This window comes from Bos indicus, chromosome 2 (assembly GCF_029378745.1).
Source record: "Bos indicus isolate NIAB-ARS_2022 breed Sahiwal x Tharparkar chromosome 2, NIAB-ARS_B.indTharparkar_mat_pri_1.0, whole genome shotgun sequence".
Classification (NCBI taxonomy): domain Eukaryota; kingdom Metazoa; phylum Chordata; class Mammalia; order Artiodactyla; family Bovidae; genus Bos; species Bos indicus.
The window spans coordinates 47525860-47542484 of record NC_091761.1 but is presented as its reverse complement, the minus strand read 5'-3'; the positions used below and the strand labels follow the sequence as shown (position 1 = coordinate 47542484).

Below are 16625 nucleotides of genomic sequence, written 5' to 3'. Positions count from 1 at the left end.
TTGGGAAATGTGTGCTGCCTTGGTTAAATTTTATAAGGTTAATTTTTAAGAACTCTAGTTTTGAAATTAGAAATATCTATCGTCACTACATAATTCTCTGAAGTTTGGGAGACAGGTTCAAGTGCACTTGTTGCATCTGGCAGTCTCAAACGTTAACCCTCACTGCAGGCGTTAGCATCCTCCCTGCGAAAGCGAGGATGCCTTACCTTGGAGAGCTCTTTCGGTCAGGTACCGAAGAGAGGATGCAGGGAACAGGACTGGGGCCGTGTGAGTTTTCCGGGTGGGCGAGACCCGGCAGGTCTGTGCCCCTCGGAGTGGGGAGAAGAAATGAACCTTTCACACTTCTCAGGGCTGTACGAATCGGAGAATGCGAATGAGCCGGCGCTCGAGGCGCCTTAGAGATAAGCTCTTCCTAAGTACAGGCGCGGTGGGGCAGTTGTGGCTCCTGTTGACATCTTCCCTTCCCGCTTCAGCATAATCCCGCTGCTCAGTGCGGCTGTTCTGCGCGGCGCCTTCCTCGGGGTACCCAGCGAGCGGGGTGTCGGGGCCGCGGAGGCAGAGGCGCACGCTCAGGGGGCGCGGGTTAACTTGCGCACCTGGCACCTGCCACACGGCGAGAGCGCGGGCTGCCGAGCAGAGGGCGGCCGTCGCCGCCACCCCCTTTCTCCGGAGCGGCCGGAGCCTGAGCACGCTCCCGCGGGCCGGCCGCGCAGCGGAGAGAGTGGGTGGGCAGGCGAGGGAGGGGAAGGGAGAGGAAGGAGGGAGGGAGGGAGAGGGCGAGGCGCGTCCCCGCGGCGGGGGCGCGCTCTCGCGCGGGCTGCCGGGATCGCTCGCCGCCGCTGTGGTAATGTCCGCCATGTTGGCCATGGCGCAGGGAGCGGATCGGGCGGGCGAGCGGCGGATCTAGTGTGTGGAAGCGGCCGCGGGCGGCGGGGGGCTGTTTTCGGGCGGGGTGGGCGCCCATGCTGTGGCCGGGGGCAGTGAGGAGGAGGAGGAGGAGCGGGCCGGCCGCGCTGCACTGAGGAAGGAGGTGGAGGAGGCGGCGGGAGTCCTCCCCCCCTCCCCGCCCGCCCCGCCGCCGCCGCCCGGGCTGTTCCTGTGAGGCGGGGAGACAATGAGTAAACTCTCCTTCCGAGCGCGGGCGCTGGACGCCGCCAAACCGCTGCCTATCTACCGCGGCAAGGACATGCCTGATCTCAACGACTGCGTCTCCATCAACCGGGCCGTGCCCCAGATGCCCACCGGGATGGAGAAGGAGGAGGAATCGGTAGGGACTCGAGTGTTTATTACCCCCCCTTCTCTCCTCCCCCCTCCCCTTTGTCAGTCGGGCCTCGCCATTCACAGAGCGCTTTACGCTCGCTGGAGGGCGCCGCTGCCGCTCCAGCGCATGGGACCCTACGCCGGCGGAGTAGCGTAAACCCTTTCGGCCGGCGCAGCGCCCGCCCGCGGCCGCCATGTTGTTGCGTCCCAGTGTTGTGATTAGCTCGCAGCGCCGCTTACGCTGCCGTAAGGGGGCCTTGCCGTAAGCGGCGGCCGGGAATGGCGCAGGGGATGTTCTGGCCGCACTTGGCGTACGGCCTCTGTTTACCTCCCCCCCCCCCCCCGCACCCGGGTGTGGGATTAATTATTAGGCAAGGGACCCTTTGGCTAGGGAACATTGCCCCCCCTCCCCCCCCCCCCAGACACACACACTTTTAGCTTTAGTTTCGTATTGGGTTCTCTTTGAAATGAGTTACGGAAAGTAAAGCGCTTTGAAAACAAACATCATCTTCCTCCTAGCAAGGTAATCTCGTTTTTCGGCCCTCGTTCGTGCAGAGGGATGGAGGTGATGGTGCAGCACTGCGGCGGGAGAGGGCGGGGGCCGCGACTAGTAGCAGGATGTAGCGTTAGAAAGCCGCTGACCGGCTAACTCTGTGGCCGGAGCTAGTCGTTTCTGCCTGCCTAGGGGGGACAGCGCCCGCTCCATGCGCTGTGTTAGAAAGGGACCGGGGATGTGCTGTCCTCGGGTCGCGTCCCCGACAATTGTCGTGGCTTGGCGGACGGGGCGGGGGCGTCTTTTAGAAGTTGAGGACCTACTGCATCCAAGGTGACAGCTGCATTTTTTTTTTTTTAATAATAGCAGTTTAGGGCAAAAATGCTTTCCCCCCGATGGTCTACATTTTGGATACGGTTGAATTTCACCTGGCTTGACAGTGTTGGTGACTCTTGGAGTGGTGTTACTTGAGTGCGAAGTTCATAGTAACTGCACCCTCAAGAATTTCTTCAATGAACCTGTGGTCCCGCCTTATTGTCAACTCCGAGTGTGTGTGGATTGGTTCTCTTGCTTCTGTGACTGTCAAAAGAAGGCCCAAGGTTTCTGTGATTGGTTTTCTCTTTTGACTATTAATATTGCAGGAAATGCTTTTATGCTTTTGATTGGCTGCTCGAGTTGTGACCTCATTATATTACCTTGCTGTTACTACTTTCTGCTGTGATTTAATCACATTTCTCGGTGTTTGATTATTTGAAAGCCTGGGCTTTCTGTAGAAAATGAGTATGTCCTCAATATCAGATGAACATTCAACTTAAAAAAAAAAATAAGATGAAAACCCAAGATGTATATTGAAGGTTTAGAGCTAAGTCTTATGTGAAAATTCTTTCTGTTTTTACGTAAAATTTGTTTCTAGCTTAGCTCAATTTTCCATAGGAAAGAAAATTAAGGGAGTTATAATATATATGAGAATTAATTTAATTGAACTTTAAGTTACATTTCTATTAATGTCATCTCCTGAAAAGAATTGGTGGCTAATGAGTCTTAGAGTATCCGTATTGTATGTTTTTACTTGGACCTTATTATTTTGGTTTGGGAAGAACTTGAGTTAAGAAACTTGTTCTAGAATGGTTAGCCCTTGGATGATATATTACTTTTTGCAGATAGTGATCAGCAACATACTTAATTATTGCTTTAGGCCCTTAGTCGCATAGGTCTTGGTATTATCTTGATTTAACAAGAAAACTTGCAGTTTAGTTCCTGCCTTAAAAATAAATGCTAAACCTCCTTAAGATCCTGTACTATTAAACTTGTCTATAAAGCTTGTGATTTTCAATCTAGAGCATGGGTGCTAATATTTATTATTTTCAGTAATCTGCTTCAACTGCCCGATTTTAGGGAAGAAGAAATCCAGTTTCTGATAGAACTAGAGTTGAAACTCAGGACTTCTGACTCTGTCCTGTCCTTTTTGCTTCTTTAACGTTACAAGTGAAAAGTTCTAAAAATAAAAACTGAGCAAATCCTAACAGTTAAGATTTTAAGTCTAGGGTCTTTTGCTTCCCAGAATGTCCAGTTGGGATGTTTTTTCTTTTTCTTCTTTAGCAATCCATTGCCATAACCAGTTGGCAACCTTGTCTCATTCTTTTTCTTTTTTAAATTAAAATATAGGTCAGAAGACTTGTATTTTCATGAATAATAGCCAATTCAGTTCTTCTGGTCTTATTTATAGGACTTATGTTATTAAGCATAATTATTTGTTCATTAAATGTGTATGTGTGTGTGTGTGTGTATGTATGTACATATGTATCATGGTCAGTATGTGTGCTTATATCTGACTCTTTGTGACTCCATGGACTGTAGCCCCCCAGGCTCCTCTGTCCATAAATTCCCCAGGCAGAAATATGGGAGTGGGTTGACATTTCCTCCTCAAGGGGATCTTCTCAACCCAGTGATGGAACCTGCATCTCCTGAGTCTCCTGCATTAGCAGGTGGATTCTTTGCTACTGCGCCACCTGGGAAGCCCATACAAGCAACAATAAAATAACAATTTCGTGAATGTTTCACTTGTGTTTCAACTTCTGTTATCAAAATACTCTAACTAGTTCCTTTAAGAAGTATGTTCTTTTTAATCACATAACTTCTTTTTAAAAACCCAAGGAAAACCTCAGCTTTCGGATTTATAATTGTTTCTTGGCATTTCTACATCATCTGTAGTATGACCTCTTCTGCTTGGTTGGTAGTATCCTTTGACTTCACTTTATAAACTTCATGGATCTGCTATCCCCACACCCTAACACCCCCCAGCCTTAAAGTTAAGGACTGTCTCTATTTAGCTGTTTGAATGTCATTAAACTTTGTGTAGTTATTAACTCAGTTTTGAGTTACATTTAATAATACCTAGGTGAGGTGGTCTAGGTGTTCTTCGGTCCTGGAGCATTCGGTCATAGCTGACTGTATTCATTCTTTTAGCTCGGCTCCTTTGGACATAGAGGCATACTTGCTTTCTTCCCTTTTTTTATTCTCATTGTTTTTGCCTAAGGTCTCCCAGTTGGTGTCCTTTTATAATTCAGTTTCTGTAGTGTTTCTCATGGCATTTGCCTAGGTCAGATACTGTAAATTTAGGTTTACCTGGAATCTAAACAACTGGAAAGATTAGGTGATTCATATTCTGCTACCTTTCCAGGAGTGTTGTACAGTGATAGTTGATTTTAACAATAGCTGCCATTTTTTGAATACTTAAGCCACAGTTACTATGCTGAGAACTTTATATATGTTGGTTCATTTAATCCTCTTTAAAATCACCTTTTTGAGATATAATCTGTATAAAGTAAAACATACCCATTTAAGGCATAGGGTTCAATTGAATTTCAACAAGTGTGTGCACCCATGGAAGCATCATCACAATCAAGATATAGGAATATATCAATTATCCTAAAAGTACCCTTTTGCTCCTGTGGAAGTCTGTCCCTTTAGTAGTTCTGAGCTTTCTTTCACTGCTGGTTAGTTTTGCCTTTTTGAGAATTTCATGTAAATGCAGTCATATGTTTTCTTGTGTTTGGCTTCTTCTGCTCAGTGTGATGCATTAAAGCTTCATTCCTGTTGTGTGTATTAGCTCACTTACTGAATATGGAGTAGTATTTCAGTGAATTGATATGGTGTAATATATTCATTCATTTATCTATTGCTGTATATTTGAGTTATTTCTAGTTTTTGGTTTTCATTTAATCCTTGTAACAGCCCTGAAGGTCTCACTGCTGATAACTGGCAAGACTAGAATTCAAACTATTTAATGTTACAAAAGCCCATTCTCATAACCACGGTGCTTCATATTGACTTCTTATAGAACCCTGAATTATCTTCTGAACTGTTATTAAGTTCATTACAGTTTCTGTGAATAATTTTTGCTTTTTGTAATTACAGGGAACTTTAAAAGGTGATACTGATTTTATTGGAATATTATTAAGAAACACAGTTTTTCATCACTTAACTTTTGCTGTAGGCCTTTCCCATTCCCCACCCCCACCCCACCCCCCACTTTTTTTTTCTTAGAAATCTGTTAACTTTTTTCTCCCTGTATTGGCACCATTATGTTTGTGTGTTTGTGGTATCTTAAGCATGTAAGAAAGTTGTCACAAACTATTCTATTATTTAGATTTTCTCCTAAGCAGTTGCAACCTTTGTAAGGCCAAGGATCTTTGCATATTTTGTTCATTAATATACTCCAGTTGCCCGAAACTTCGCCTTAGTATGTAATATATACTTGATAAATGTATGCTTGTTGAGTGTTGGATGAGCTTCTGTTTCTATAGCAAGAGCTGAACAGGAGCTCTGGGTGTGTATAATTCATTAGCGGAATTTGTTATTCTTCCAAATACTCCTTTTGGTTTCTTACTTTGAAACTGTGTATCATTCAAGGGATAGATCTGATAGAGTGCCTGAAGAACTATGGATGGAGGATCGTGACATTGTACAGGAGACAGGGATCAAGACCATCCCCAAGAAAAAGAAATGCAAAAAGGCAAAATGGTTGTCTGAGGAGGCCTTACAAATAGCTGTGAAAAGAAGAGAAGCGAAAGGCAAAGGAGAAAAGGAAAGATATACCCATTTGAATTCAGAGTTCCAAGGAATAACAAGGAGAGATAAGAAAGCCTTCCTCCAGGATCAGTGCAAAGAAACAGAGGAAAACAATAGAATGGAAAAGACTAGAGATCTCTTCAAGAAAATTAGAGATACCAAGGTAACATTTCATGCAAAGATGGGCTCAATAAAGGACAGAGATGGTATGGACCTAACAGAAGCAGAAGATATTAAGAAGAGGTGGCAAGAATACACAGAAGAACTGTACAAAAAAGATCTCCATGATCCAGATAATCACAATGGCGTAATCACTCACCTAGAGCTAGACATCCTGGAATGAGAAGTCAAGTGGGCCTCAGGAAGCATCACTGAGAACAAAGCTAGTAGAGGTGATGGAATTCCAGTTGAGCTATTTCAAATCCTGAAAGATAATGCTATGAGAGTGCTGCACTCAGTATACCAGCAAATTTGGAAAACTCAGCAGTGGCCACAGGACTGGAAAAAGTCAGTTTTTATTCTAATCCCAAACAAAAGCAGTGCCAAAAAATGCTCAAACTACCGCACAATTGTACTCATCTCACATGCTAGCAAAGTAATGGTCAAAATTCTCCAAGCCAAGCTTTAACAGTACGTGAACCGTGAACTTCCAGATGTTCAAGCTGGAGTTAGAAAAGGCAGAGGAACCACAGATCAAATTGCCGACATCCAATGGATCATCGAAAAAGCAAGAGAGTTCCAGAAAAACATCTATTTCTGCTTTATTGACTATGCCAAAGCCTTTGACTGTGTGGATTACAACAAACTGGAAAATTGTTCAAGAGATGGGAATACCAGACCACCTGACCTGCCTCTTGAGAAATCTATATGTAGGTCAAGAAGCAACAGTTAGAACTGGACATGGAACAACAGACTGGTTCCATATCGGGAAAGGAGTATATCAAGACTGTATATTGTCACCCTGCTTATTTAATTTCTATGCAGAGTACATCATGAGAAATGCCAGGCTGGAAGAAACACAAGCTGGAATCAAGTTTGCTGGGAGAAATATCAATAACCTCAGATATGCAGATGACACTACACTTATGGCAGAAAGCGAAGAAGAACTAGAGAGCCTCTTGATGAAAATGAAAGTGGAGAGTGAAAAAGTTGGCTTAAAACTCAACATTCAGAAAACTAAGATCATGGCATCTGGTCCCATCACTTCATGGGAAATAGATGGGGAAACAGTGGAAACAGTGCTGACTTTATTTTTGGGGGCTCCAAAATCACTGAAGATGGTGATTGCAGCCATGAAATTAAAAGACACTTACTCCTTGGAAGGAAAGTTACGACCAACCTAGACAGCATATTAAAAAGCAGAGACAGTGCTCGCTTCGGCAGCACATATACTAAAATTGGAACGATACAGAGAAGATTAGCATGGCCCCTGCGCAAGGATGACACGCAAATTCGTGAAGCGTTCCATATTTTTTACCTGTGTCAGATTCATTTTGATATTTGGCAAAACTAATACAATTATGTAAAGTTTAAAAATAAAATAAAATTAAAAAAAAAAAAAAAAAAAGCAGAGACATTACTTTGCCAACAAAGGTCCGTTTAGTCAAGGCTATGGTCTTTCCAATAGTCATGTATGGATGTGAGAGTTGGACTGTAAAGAAAGCTGAGCGCTGAAGCATTGATGCTTTTGAACTGTCATGCTGGAGAAGACTCTTGAGAGTCCCTTGGACTGCAAGGAGATCCAACCAGTTCATCCTAAAGGAAATTAGTCCTGAATACTCACTGGAAGGACTGATGCTGAAGCTCCAATACTTTGACCCCCTTGATGCGAAGAACTGATTCATTGGAAAAGACCCTGATTATGGAGGAGAAGAGGATGACAGGATAAGATGGTTGGATGGCATCACTGACTTGATGGACATGAGTTTGAGTGAACTCTGGGAGTTGGTGATGGACAGGAAGGCCTGGCGTGCTGTGGTTCATGGGGTCGCAAAGAGTCAGACATGACTGAGGGACCGAACTGAACTGAAATCTTTTTATTTCCTCTTAAGTCAAAGGATTCTTTTAAGTACAGAATTTTTTGCACATAGTGTAGCTGCAGTATTGGCGTTTATATTGTGTTAATTATGCCTCTCATTGGTGTATGTAGCTTTGTGTAAAATACTTCCTCACATCAGAGTGAGCCAAAATCTACATGAAGCACGTGATCCACTTATATTTTTTTTAACAAGACCATGACTGGTTTGAATTGCCATTTCTACCCACATGTTAGTTGCCTAATTTTTGTCATCTTAATATTTTAAGTGATATTTTGATTGATAGGATCAGAGTATATTCATTTTTCTACCATTTTTGGTACTGATGTATTTCATGTTTCATAATAGGGGAGTTCACGAATATAAAATACAATTTTGTAGATGATATTGTAAAAATATTACATGTTTATTTTTTCAGCAAAAGCAAATATTGGCCAGATATAGTGTAAGTGCCAGGTTTTATCTAAATAAGATATTGGATAACTAAACAGGTCTGAATATTCGAAGTGTATGGACTGTTGTGTGCTAAAGTGTTAGGATTTAAAGAAACATACAATACAGATCTTGCCTTAGGGAATTTGAATGAGTCATAAAGTCACCCTAAGAGACATTTAAAAGAGTTAAAAAAAAAGTGAAATGTTAGTATAGTTAATAGGAATTAAGAGTAAACCAATGCTGGAATATAGAGAAAATGCTTCTTGGAGAGAAATTTAGCAATTTGGGCTGTCAGGTTTGGTTGTATAGTGTAAGTTGAAGCAAATACTTGAGTACAGGAATATCTAAAGCAAGTTCTGTGGTTAAGTAGACTAAAGGAAGGTTCTTCCATATATATATATTTTTTTAATCTATGCTTGTTTATACTTTTTCCCTTGCTGATAGAAGCTTCAGGAGGGTAGCAGTATGTTTTTTTTCTGAGTGCATTATTCTCTTAGCTCTTTCTCCTTCATTTGGACATATGGATGGCTTTCACTTCTTTTCTTTCCGTTCCTTTGTTCCCTCCTTTATCTAGAAAGTGTTTAGAACATGGACAGTGCTATGTATATATTTGGTGAATGAATGAAAAATAGTTGGGATGGAGATTAGATTTTTGAAACCGTAGAGTTATAGCAGATTTTAGATAGTTTTAAATGCTAAGTCCAAGAGTTTGTAGGAAGATGTAGAATAAAGTATTATGTGAGTATGAAGTCTTTCTCTAGTTTTGGTTCTGTTATTAAGTGGCCATATCATTTGGGAAAACGTGCCCACCTTCTCTGAGCCTCACATCAATCATCACTATCATCACAGCTACCATTTATTGAGTGTACGTTAGCAAGTGTGTTGAGTATGTGCCAGGCATTTTATTAAACAGTTGGTTATTTAGAGCTCATTATAATGGTAGGATGTGTCGGTGCCATTATCTCTTTTCCACAAGAGACTGAAGCTTCATAAATTAAGCAGCTTCCCCCACCTATACCAGAACACGAGAGAGCCAGTATTAAAACTTGTGCCCTTTGGGTGATTGACTCCAGGGTTTTTATCTTTACCATTGCTCCATCTGTAAAATGAGTGGGTTGAAAACTAGATCATATCTAAGGTTCATTACATCTGTTCTTCTCTATCGTTTATTAGCCCATGGGCATGGAGGAGTCATTTTGTCTCAGGGAATGATGTTATGAAAGAAACTTGGTGGAGAATGCCTTTCGTAAACACATTCCTTTTTTTGAAAAGAGGCCTAAAAATATTTGACAGGTAGGACCATTAGGTTGATTTCAAGTAATGGAAGCCAAATTTTATTTCTTTAAGGTTCCTGGGGTTGTTTCATAGACAACACGGAAGGGTTGAACAGTCAACGCTTGGCCCACCAGGAACCAGGGCAGCTGTGTGCCCTTCAGCAGCAAGTGACATTGAAAGTGAAAGAAAGTGAAAGTGGACGTCGCTTAGTTGTGTCCAACTCTTTGCAACCCCCATGGACTATATAGTCCGTGGAATTCTCCAGGCAAGAATACTGGAGTGGGTAGCCTTTCCCTTCTCCAGCGGGTCTTCCCAACCTAGGAATTGAACCCGGGTCTCCTGCATTGGAGGCGTATTCTTTATCAACTGAGCTGTCAGGGAATCCTGGGTGACATTAATATAACTCAATTCTAGTAATTATCAAATTTTTGAGAAGTAGTGTGGGCTTCCCTGGTGGTTCAAAAGAATATGTGTCTGTTACAGGAGATTGCCTACAGTGCAGATCTGGGTTTGATCCCTGGGTCAGGAACATCCTCTGGAGATGGAAATGTCAACCCACTCCAGTATTCTTGCCTGGGAAATCCCGTGGAAAGGGGAACCTGGTGGACTATAGCCATGGGTTCGCAAGATTTGGACACGATTTAGCAACTACACAACCGCCACCGAAGGGTAGTGGTTAAGTGCATGTATTCTGGAGCCGGACTATGGGTTTGAGTCCTCAGGCAGAATAATTTCATCTATAAAATTTCATGGAGTTGTTGGGAAGATGAATTGTAGTGTGCTTGGGATAGTTTGAGACATGCAGCAAATGTTCAATAAATATTATCTATTATTATCATCTGTATTATATTTCTTTTAGCTTTTCAACTCCAGGTTCCTTGCACAGCTGTAATCCAGAGGATAGACTTTGGGGGAAATACCAGGAATAAGGGATGAAGACAGTGAACAATTCTCTGATTAGGGGTTCTGAGGATAGGCATTAGGATAATCTCCTAAATCTCTCTCTGTTGAGATGTGGTTATCTTATGTCAGAGTTTTTAACAAATATCAAGATTAGTGTCACTTTTGAAGGCAAGAATTTTATAAAGTTACACTAAAGAAATTGTTGAAATAAATGCTCAGTTCATCTGTCAGAAGATGACTTGAATGTGCTCGAGTATTGTGTTTAACCACATTGTAGTAAAGTTTCACAGTGTTAGGCAAAAGGAACAAACAAAAGCAAAATGCTCCAGATTCCTGAGATAGAGGATTATTATTGATTTAGCTTGGATCAGTTCAGTTCAGTTGCTCAGTCATGTCCGACTCTTTGCAACCCCATGGACTGCAGACGCCAGGCCTCCCTGTCCATCACCAACTCCCGGAGTTTACTCAAACCCATGTCCGTTGAGTCAGTGATGCCATCCAACCATCTCATTCTCTGTCGTCCCCTTCTCCTCCATCTTCAGTCTTTCCCAGCATCAGGGTCTTCTCAAATGAGTCGGGTGTCCTCTAAGTCAAGGAACAGGGGAAGTTAGTATACAAGTGCAGTCAGGGGCTCGCCCCCTGAGGATGAAGCTTAGCTAGGAAGCTGCCCTGAGAGATGTGCTACTGATGGATATATGAATGTGTATACTTGGTTGTGTTTTTGCAAACTTCAAAGGTGTTTTAATGAGATGGAAATGTTTTGCATTACACTTTTTTAAATGAAAGTTGAATGAAGGACTATAAAAGAAGTCTCCAAAATCCTTTTAAAGAAAGCAAATCCTTTACAATTACTAATTTTCAGTGTAGTAAGGGATGAAATTTTCTATGACTTTGAATAAATTATTTAACCTTCCTAAGCCCTTAGTTTCCTCATTTGTGAAATAGAATTGAACTGAGTGATCTTTAAAGTTCCTTTAGCTATAAAAATTTCTTGCATCTGTGAATTCACACATCTACCTACTGGGCATATCATACAGAAGGTAAATCATATGAAAAGAACTAACAGATGAGAGATTGAATATTAGGAAGATATTAACGGGTAAGATTTAATTCTTTAACGTTAATGCTATGCTGTCGATTTGGTTTAGATTTCTTTCTTTTTTTCTTTTTTTAAGGAGGATCGGTTACATATCCACTGTCTTGTACTGTTTTTTTTCCTAGAGATCAAGAGAGCAATCTACTCTGTTTGCGGTATGATGTGTTTCCTTGCTTTCATGAGATTTTCTTTCACTCTATTTACTTCTCTTACTCATTGCTGTAAATGTTCTGAATATGAGTATACTTTTTGCTTCATGCTGCTGCTTCTAAGTCGCTTCAGTCGTGTCCGACTCTGTGCGACCCCATAGATGGCAGCCCACCAGGCTCCCCCATCCCTAGGATTCTCCAGGCAAGAACACTGGAGTGGGTTGCCATTTCCTTGCCCAATGCATGAAAGTGAAAAGTGAAAGTGAAGTTGCTCAGTCGTGTCTGACTCTTCGTGACCCCATGGACTGTAGCCCACCAGTCTCCTCCGTCCACATAACACAAGTTTATTTTAACTTCTCAGTACCATGTTTTTCACTTGGTCTGTATGTATGGATATGGATGTATGTATAAACAGAGTGAGTACATGTGAGAGAATGGACATTTATTTTCTCAAGTAGACCAGATCCTCTAAGGATGTTATCATTTCTTTGTTTTATTCAGCACAGGCTGAGTGCCTTCTCAGACACTTAAGTGATAGAAAGTTTGTAATACAGACATTGACTGTGATCTTGACCTCTGGGATTGAGTTTGATTGTATTACTGAATAAACAGCTGGCATCTTATTTCATTTTAAGTAGAGCTGAAGTAGAGAAATGGTAATGGAAGCATAGGAGACAGCCTGAGGAGCAGAGGATGGTAGGTAGAAATGAGCCATGGAGCAGGCCAGTGCAGAGGGTACAGACTGGATAACAGAAGGTCCAGTATACTTATTTGATTATCTTAAAACCGACTCTTAATTATTGTCTACAGGCAAAAATGGAACAGAAGTTCAGACTACTTTATTATTCAGTACTGTTCTTTGTGTGATTAATATTGGAGAAAGAGGTCAGTCACTTCCAAATTCTCCCTAGTACCATTTCCTTATATTTGTTTTGTTGTTGTTCAGTCGCTCAGTCAGGTCTGACTCTTTGCAACCTCATGGACTGCAACACACCAGGCTTCCGTGTCCTTCACTATCTCCAGGAGTTTGCTCAGACTCAAGTCCGTTGAGTCATTGGTGCCATCCAACCATCTCATCCTCTGCTGTCCCTTCTTCTCCTGCCCTCGGTCATTCCTTAGCATCAGGGTCTTTTCTAGTGAGTTGGCTCTTCCAATCAGGTGGCCAAAGTATTGAAGCTTCAGCATCAGTCCTTCCAGTGAATATTCAGGGTTGATTTCCTTTAGGATTACTTTATGTTTCTGTTTTCTGGTCAGTTTTACTGTGCAGTCTGAGGAACGCAGAGTCCAAGAGTCAGCCAAGCTCACTGTCTTAACTCACATCCATATCTTGGCTTCTGGCTTTCTTACCTCCTCTTTTGTTGTTGTTGGCAGAAGGATATAAGGTTGTAAGCTGGGGAGTCAGCAAGCAGCCAGCCCTAAATTGTACAGCTAATTTGATAAAGTTATTGGAACTTTGAAATAGTGATATAGGTTTCAGTTTTGGCTTCTGTCACTTTCCTCTAGGCAAGATAAATTATCTCTTTAAGCCACTTTTCTTCATATGTTAATGAGAAGTATCTCAAAAGGTAATTTAAAAGATGAACTTTTTGGAAAAACTTAAAGTCAGTGTCTCATACAGGTGACTGTATTTTTAATTATTAATAACAATTTCCAGTTATACAACATAGTAAGTGTGAAGGAATATAGAAGTGTAAAATATTCAGAGTATCTCCATGCAATTACTGTGTGGCATAGTTTCACTTTTCTTCTCCTGCCATTTAAATAAATTTTTATAGCTTTGAAACATTAGCAAGTTGATACATATATTTTGCTCCTTCTATCTTTGTTTCCTGGCAGAGCATTAGTAATCCAATTAAAAAATGAAAGACTAAAGATTAGCAGCCAAGAAAACTAAATCTTCAATTAATTCTCAGTAATAATTGAATCGTAAATAGTTGATAGTGAAATACTGTATTTGTTTTTAGAAGTGATTTTTATTTTAGACATATTAGTCATAGAGGAAAAGAGAGTTTAGCGATGAAAATTGTTCAGTGGGTGGTGTACACTGGAGAAATGAATGAAGAAAGACGTTACAATAGACCAGTGAACCCTGGTGTGAACACCTGTTTTGAAACTTTGGAAAGCAGGGTAATGAAGAGGGTCAGCAAAAACAAGACCGGGAACTGACTGTGGCTCAGATCATGAACTCCTTATTGCCAAATTCAGACTTAAATGGAAGAAAGTAGGGAAAACCACTAGACCATTCAGGTATGACCTAAATCAAATCCCTTATGATTATACAGTGGAAGTGAGAAATAGATTTAAGGGCCTAGATCTGATAGATCGAGTGCCTGATGAACTATGGACGGAGGTTTGTGACATTGTACCAGAGGCAGGGATCAAGACCATCCCCATGGAAAAGAAATGCAAAAAAGCAAAATGGCTGTCTGGGGAGGCCTTACAAATAGCTGTGAAAAGAAGAGAAGTGAAAAGCAAAGGAGAAAAGGAAAGATATAAGCATCTGAATGCAGAGTTCTAAAGAACAGCAAGAAGAGATAAGAAAGCCTTCCTCAGTGATCAATGCAAAGAAATCGAGGAAAACAACAGTATGGGAAAGGCTAGAGATCTCTTCAAGAAAATTAGAGATACCAAGGGAACATTTCATGCAAAGATGGGCTCGATAAAGGACAGAAATGGTATGGACTTAACAGAAGCAAAAGATATTAAGAAGAGGTGGCAAGAATACACAGAAGAACTATACAGAAAAGATTACCACAACCCAGATAATCACGATGGTGTGATCACTCACCTAGAGCCAAACATCCCGGAATGTGAAGTCAAGTGGGCCTTAGAAAGCATCACCACGAACAAAGCTAGTGGAGGTGATGGAATTCCAGTTGAGCTCTTTCAAATCCTGAAAGATGATGCTGTGAAAGTGCTGCACTCAATATGCCAGCAAATTTGGAAAACTCAGCAGTGGCCACAGGCCTGGAAAATGTCAGTTTTCATTCCAATCCCAAAGAAAGGCAATGCCAAAAAATGCTTAAACTACCGCACAACTGCACTCATCTCACATGCTAGTAAAATAATGCTCAAAAATTTCCAAGCCAGGCTTCAGCAGTATGTGAACTGTGAACTTCCAGATGTTCAAGCTGGTTTTAGAAAAGGCAGAGAAACCAGAGACCAAATTACCAACATCCGCTGGATCATGGAAAAAGCAAGAGAGTTCCAGAAAAACATCTATTTCTGCTTTATTGACTGTGCCAAAGCCTTTGACTGTGTGGATCACAATAAACTGTGGAAAATTGTTCAAGAGATGGGAATACCAGACCACCTGACCTGCTTGTTGAGAAACCTGTATGCAGGTCAGGAAGCAACAGTTAGAACTGGACATGGAACAACAGACTGGTTCCAAATAGGAAAAGGAGTATGTCAAGGCTGTGTATTGTCACCCTGTTTATTTAACTTCTATGCAGAGTACATCATGAGAAACGCTGGGCTGGAAGAAGCACAAGCTGGAATCAAGATTGCTGGGAGAAATATCAATAACCTCAGATATGCAGATGACACCACCCTTATGGCAGAAAGTGAAGAGGAACTAAAAAGCCTCTTGATGAAAGTGAAAGAGGAGAGTGAAAAAGTTGACTTAAAGCTCAACGCTCAGAAAACGAAGATATGGCATTTGGTCCCATCACTTCATGGGAAATAGATGGGGAAACAGTGGAAACAGTGTCAGACTTTATTTTTTGGGGCTCCAAAATCACTGCAGATGATGATTGCAGCCATGAAATTAAAAGACGCTTGCTCCTTGGAAGGAAAGCTATGACCAGCCTAGATAGCGTATTCAAAAGCAGAGACATTACTTTGCCAACAAAGGTCCTTCTAGTCAAGGCTATGGTTTTTCCTGTGGCCATGTATGGATGTGAGAGTTGGACTATGAAGAAAGCTGAGCTCTGAAGCACTGATGCTTTTGAACTGTGCTGTTGGAGAAGACTCGAGAGTCCCTTGGACTGCAAGGAGATCCAACCAGTCCATTCTAAAGCAGATCAGTCCTGGGTATTCTTTGGAAGGACTGATGCTAAAGCTGAAACTCCAATACTTTGGCCACCTCATGCGAAGAGTTGACTCGTTGGAAAAGACTCTGATGCTGGGAGGGATTGGGGGCAGGAGGAGAAGGGGATGAGAGAGGATGAGATGGCTGGATGGCATCACCGACTCAATGGACGTGAGTTGGGGTGAACTCCGGGAGTTGGTGATGGACAGGGAGGCCTGGTGTGCTGCGATTCATGGGGTCGCAAAAAGTCGGACATGACTGAGCAACTGAACTGAAGAGGGTAATCTTGCCACTTATTTGATCTTTGAGATGTTGCTATAAACTGTGACATTTTTGATCTTCAGTTCGTAGTTGGTTATATGAACTGTCCATGCACGCCAGGATAGTTGTTTCATCAATCTCCTGCCCACTGATTTCTGGTAGCATTCCAAACTGGGATAGTTCCCTCCCTCAAATTTTTTCAGTGAGAACTGTTGCAATTGAATTGAGAACCATTATATCAAGGCTGCTCCTTTTTTTATTTGGTGACTTGAACTCCTTTGGCAGTCTGTTGAAACTCTTCAGAATAATGTTCTAAATGCATAAACTAGTTATATTGAAATAAGTTATCAAAATATTAAAAAGTTTTAATTTGCATTCCTTATTAACATAATAGGGATCTAGAGTTGAGTCTGATTATCTTAGGATTATCTTAAATAATCCTAAGTATTTTAGTAAATGTAACCTCTGTAATATGACAATGAAAATATTTATCATGTCTGTTGGGTTTTGCTAAGTCACAGGTATTACCAGTACTACTGTGATCTGTTACCTATTGTTAATAATTGAAGAAAATGTTAAATTTGTTAGTTAATGAATTAGAGAAATGATTTAT

At 41.6% G+C, this 16625-nt stretch overlaps 1 protein-coding gene and 1 non-coding gene across 3 annotated transcripts in view; both read left to right on the top strand.

The window, feature by feature from the left end:
- Positions 1 to 829: 829 nt before the first annotated feature.
- Positions 830 to 16625, top strand: part of EPC2 (enhancer of polycomb homolog 2) — a 127959-nt gene continuing 112163 nt past the window's right edge. The window contains exon 1 of one of the 2 annotated variants that reach the window (XM_019973010.2): positions 830 to 1267. In XM_019973010.2, the coding sequence (XP_019828569.1) occupies positions 1115 to 1267 (153 nt within the window). In that variant the 5' untranslated portion in view covers positions 830 to 1114. The remainder of the gene's footprint in view (positions 1268 to 16625) is intronic. The other variant, XM_019972999.2, reaches the window with a different exon arrangement.
- LOC139179310 (U6 spliceosomal RNA) lies at positions 7192 to 7298 on the top strand. Its single transcript, XR_011563663.1, has one exon. It is a non-coding gene; the product is annotated as a U6 spliceosomal RNA (small nuclear RNA).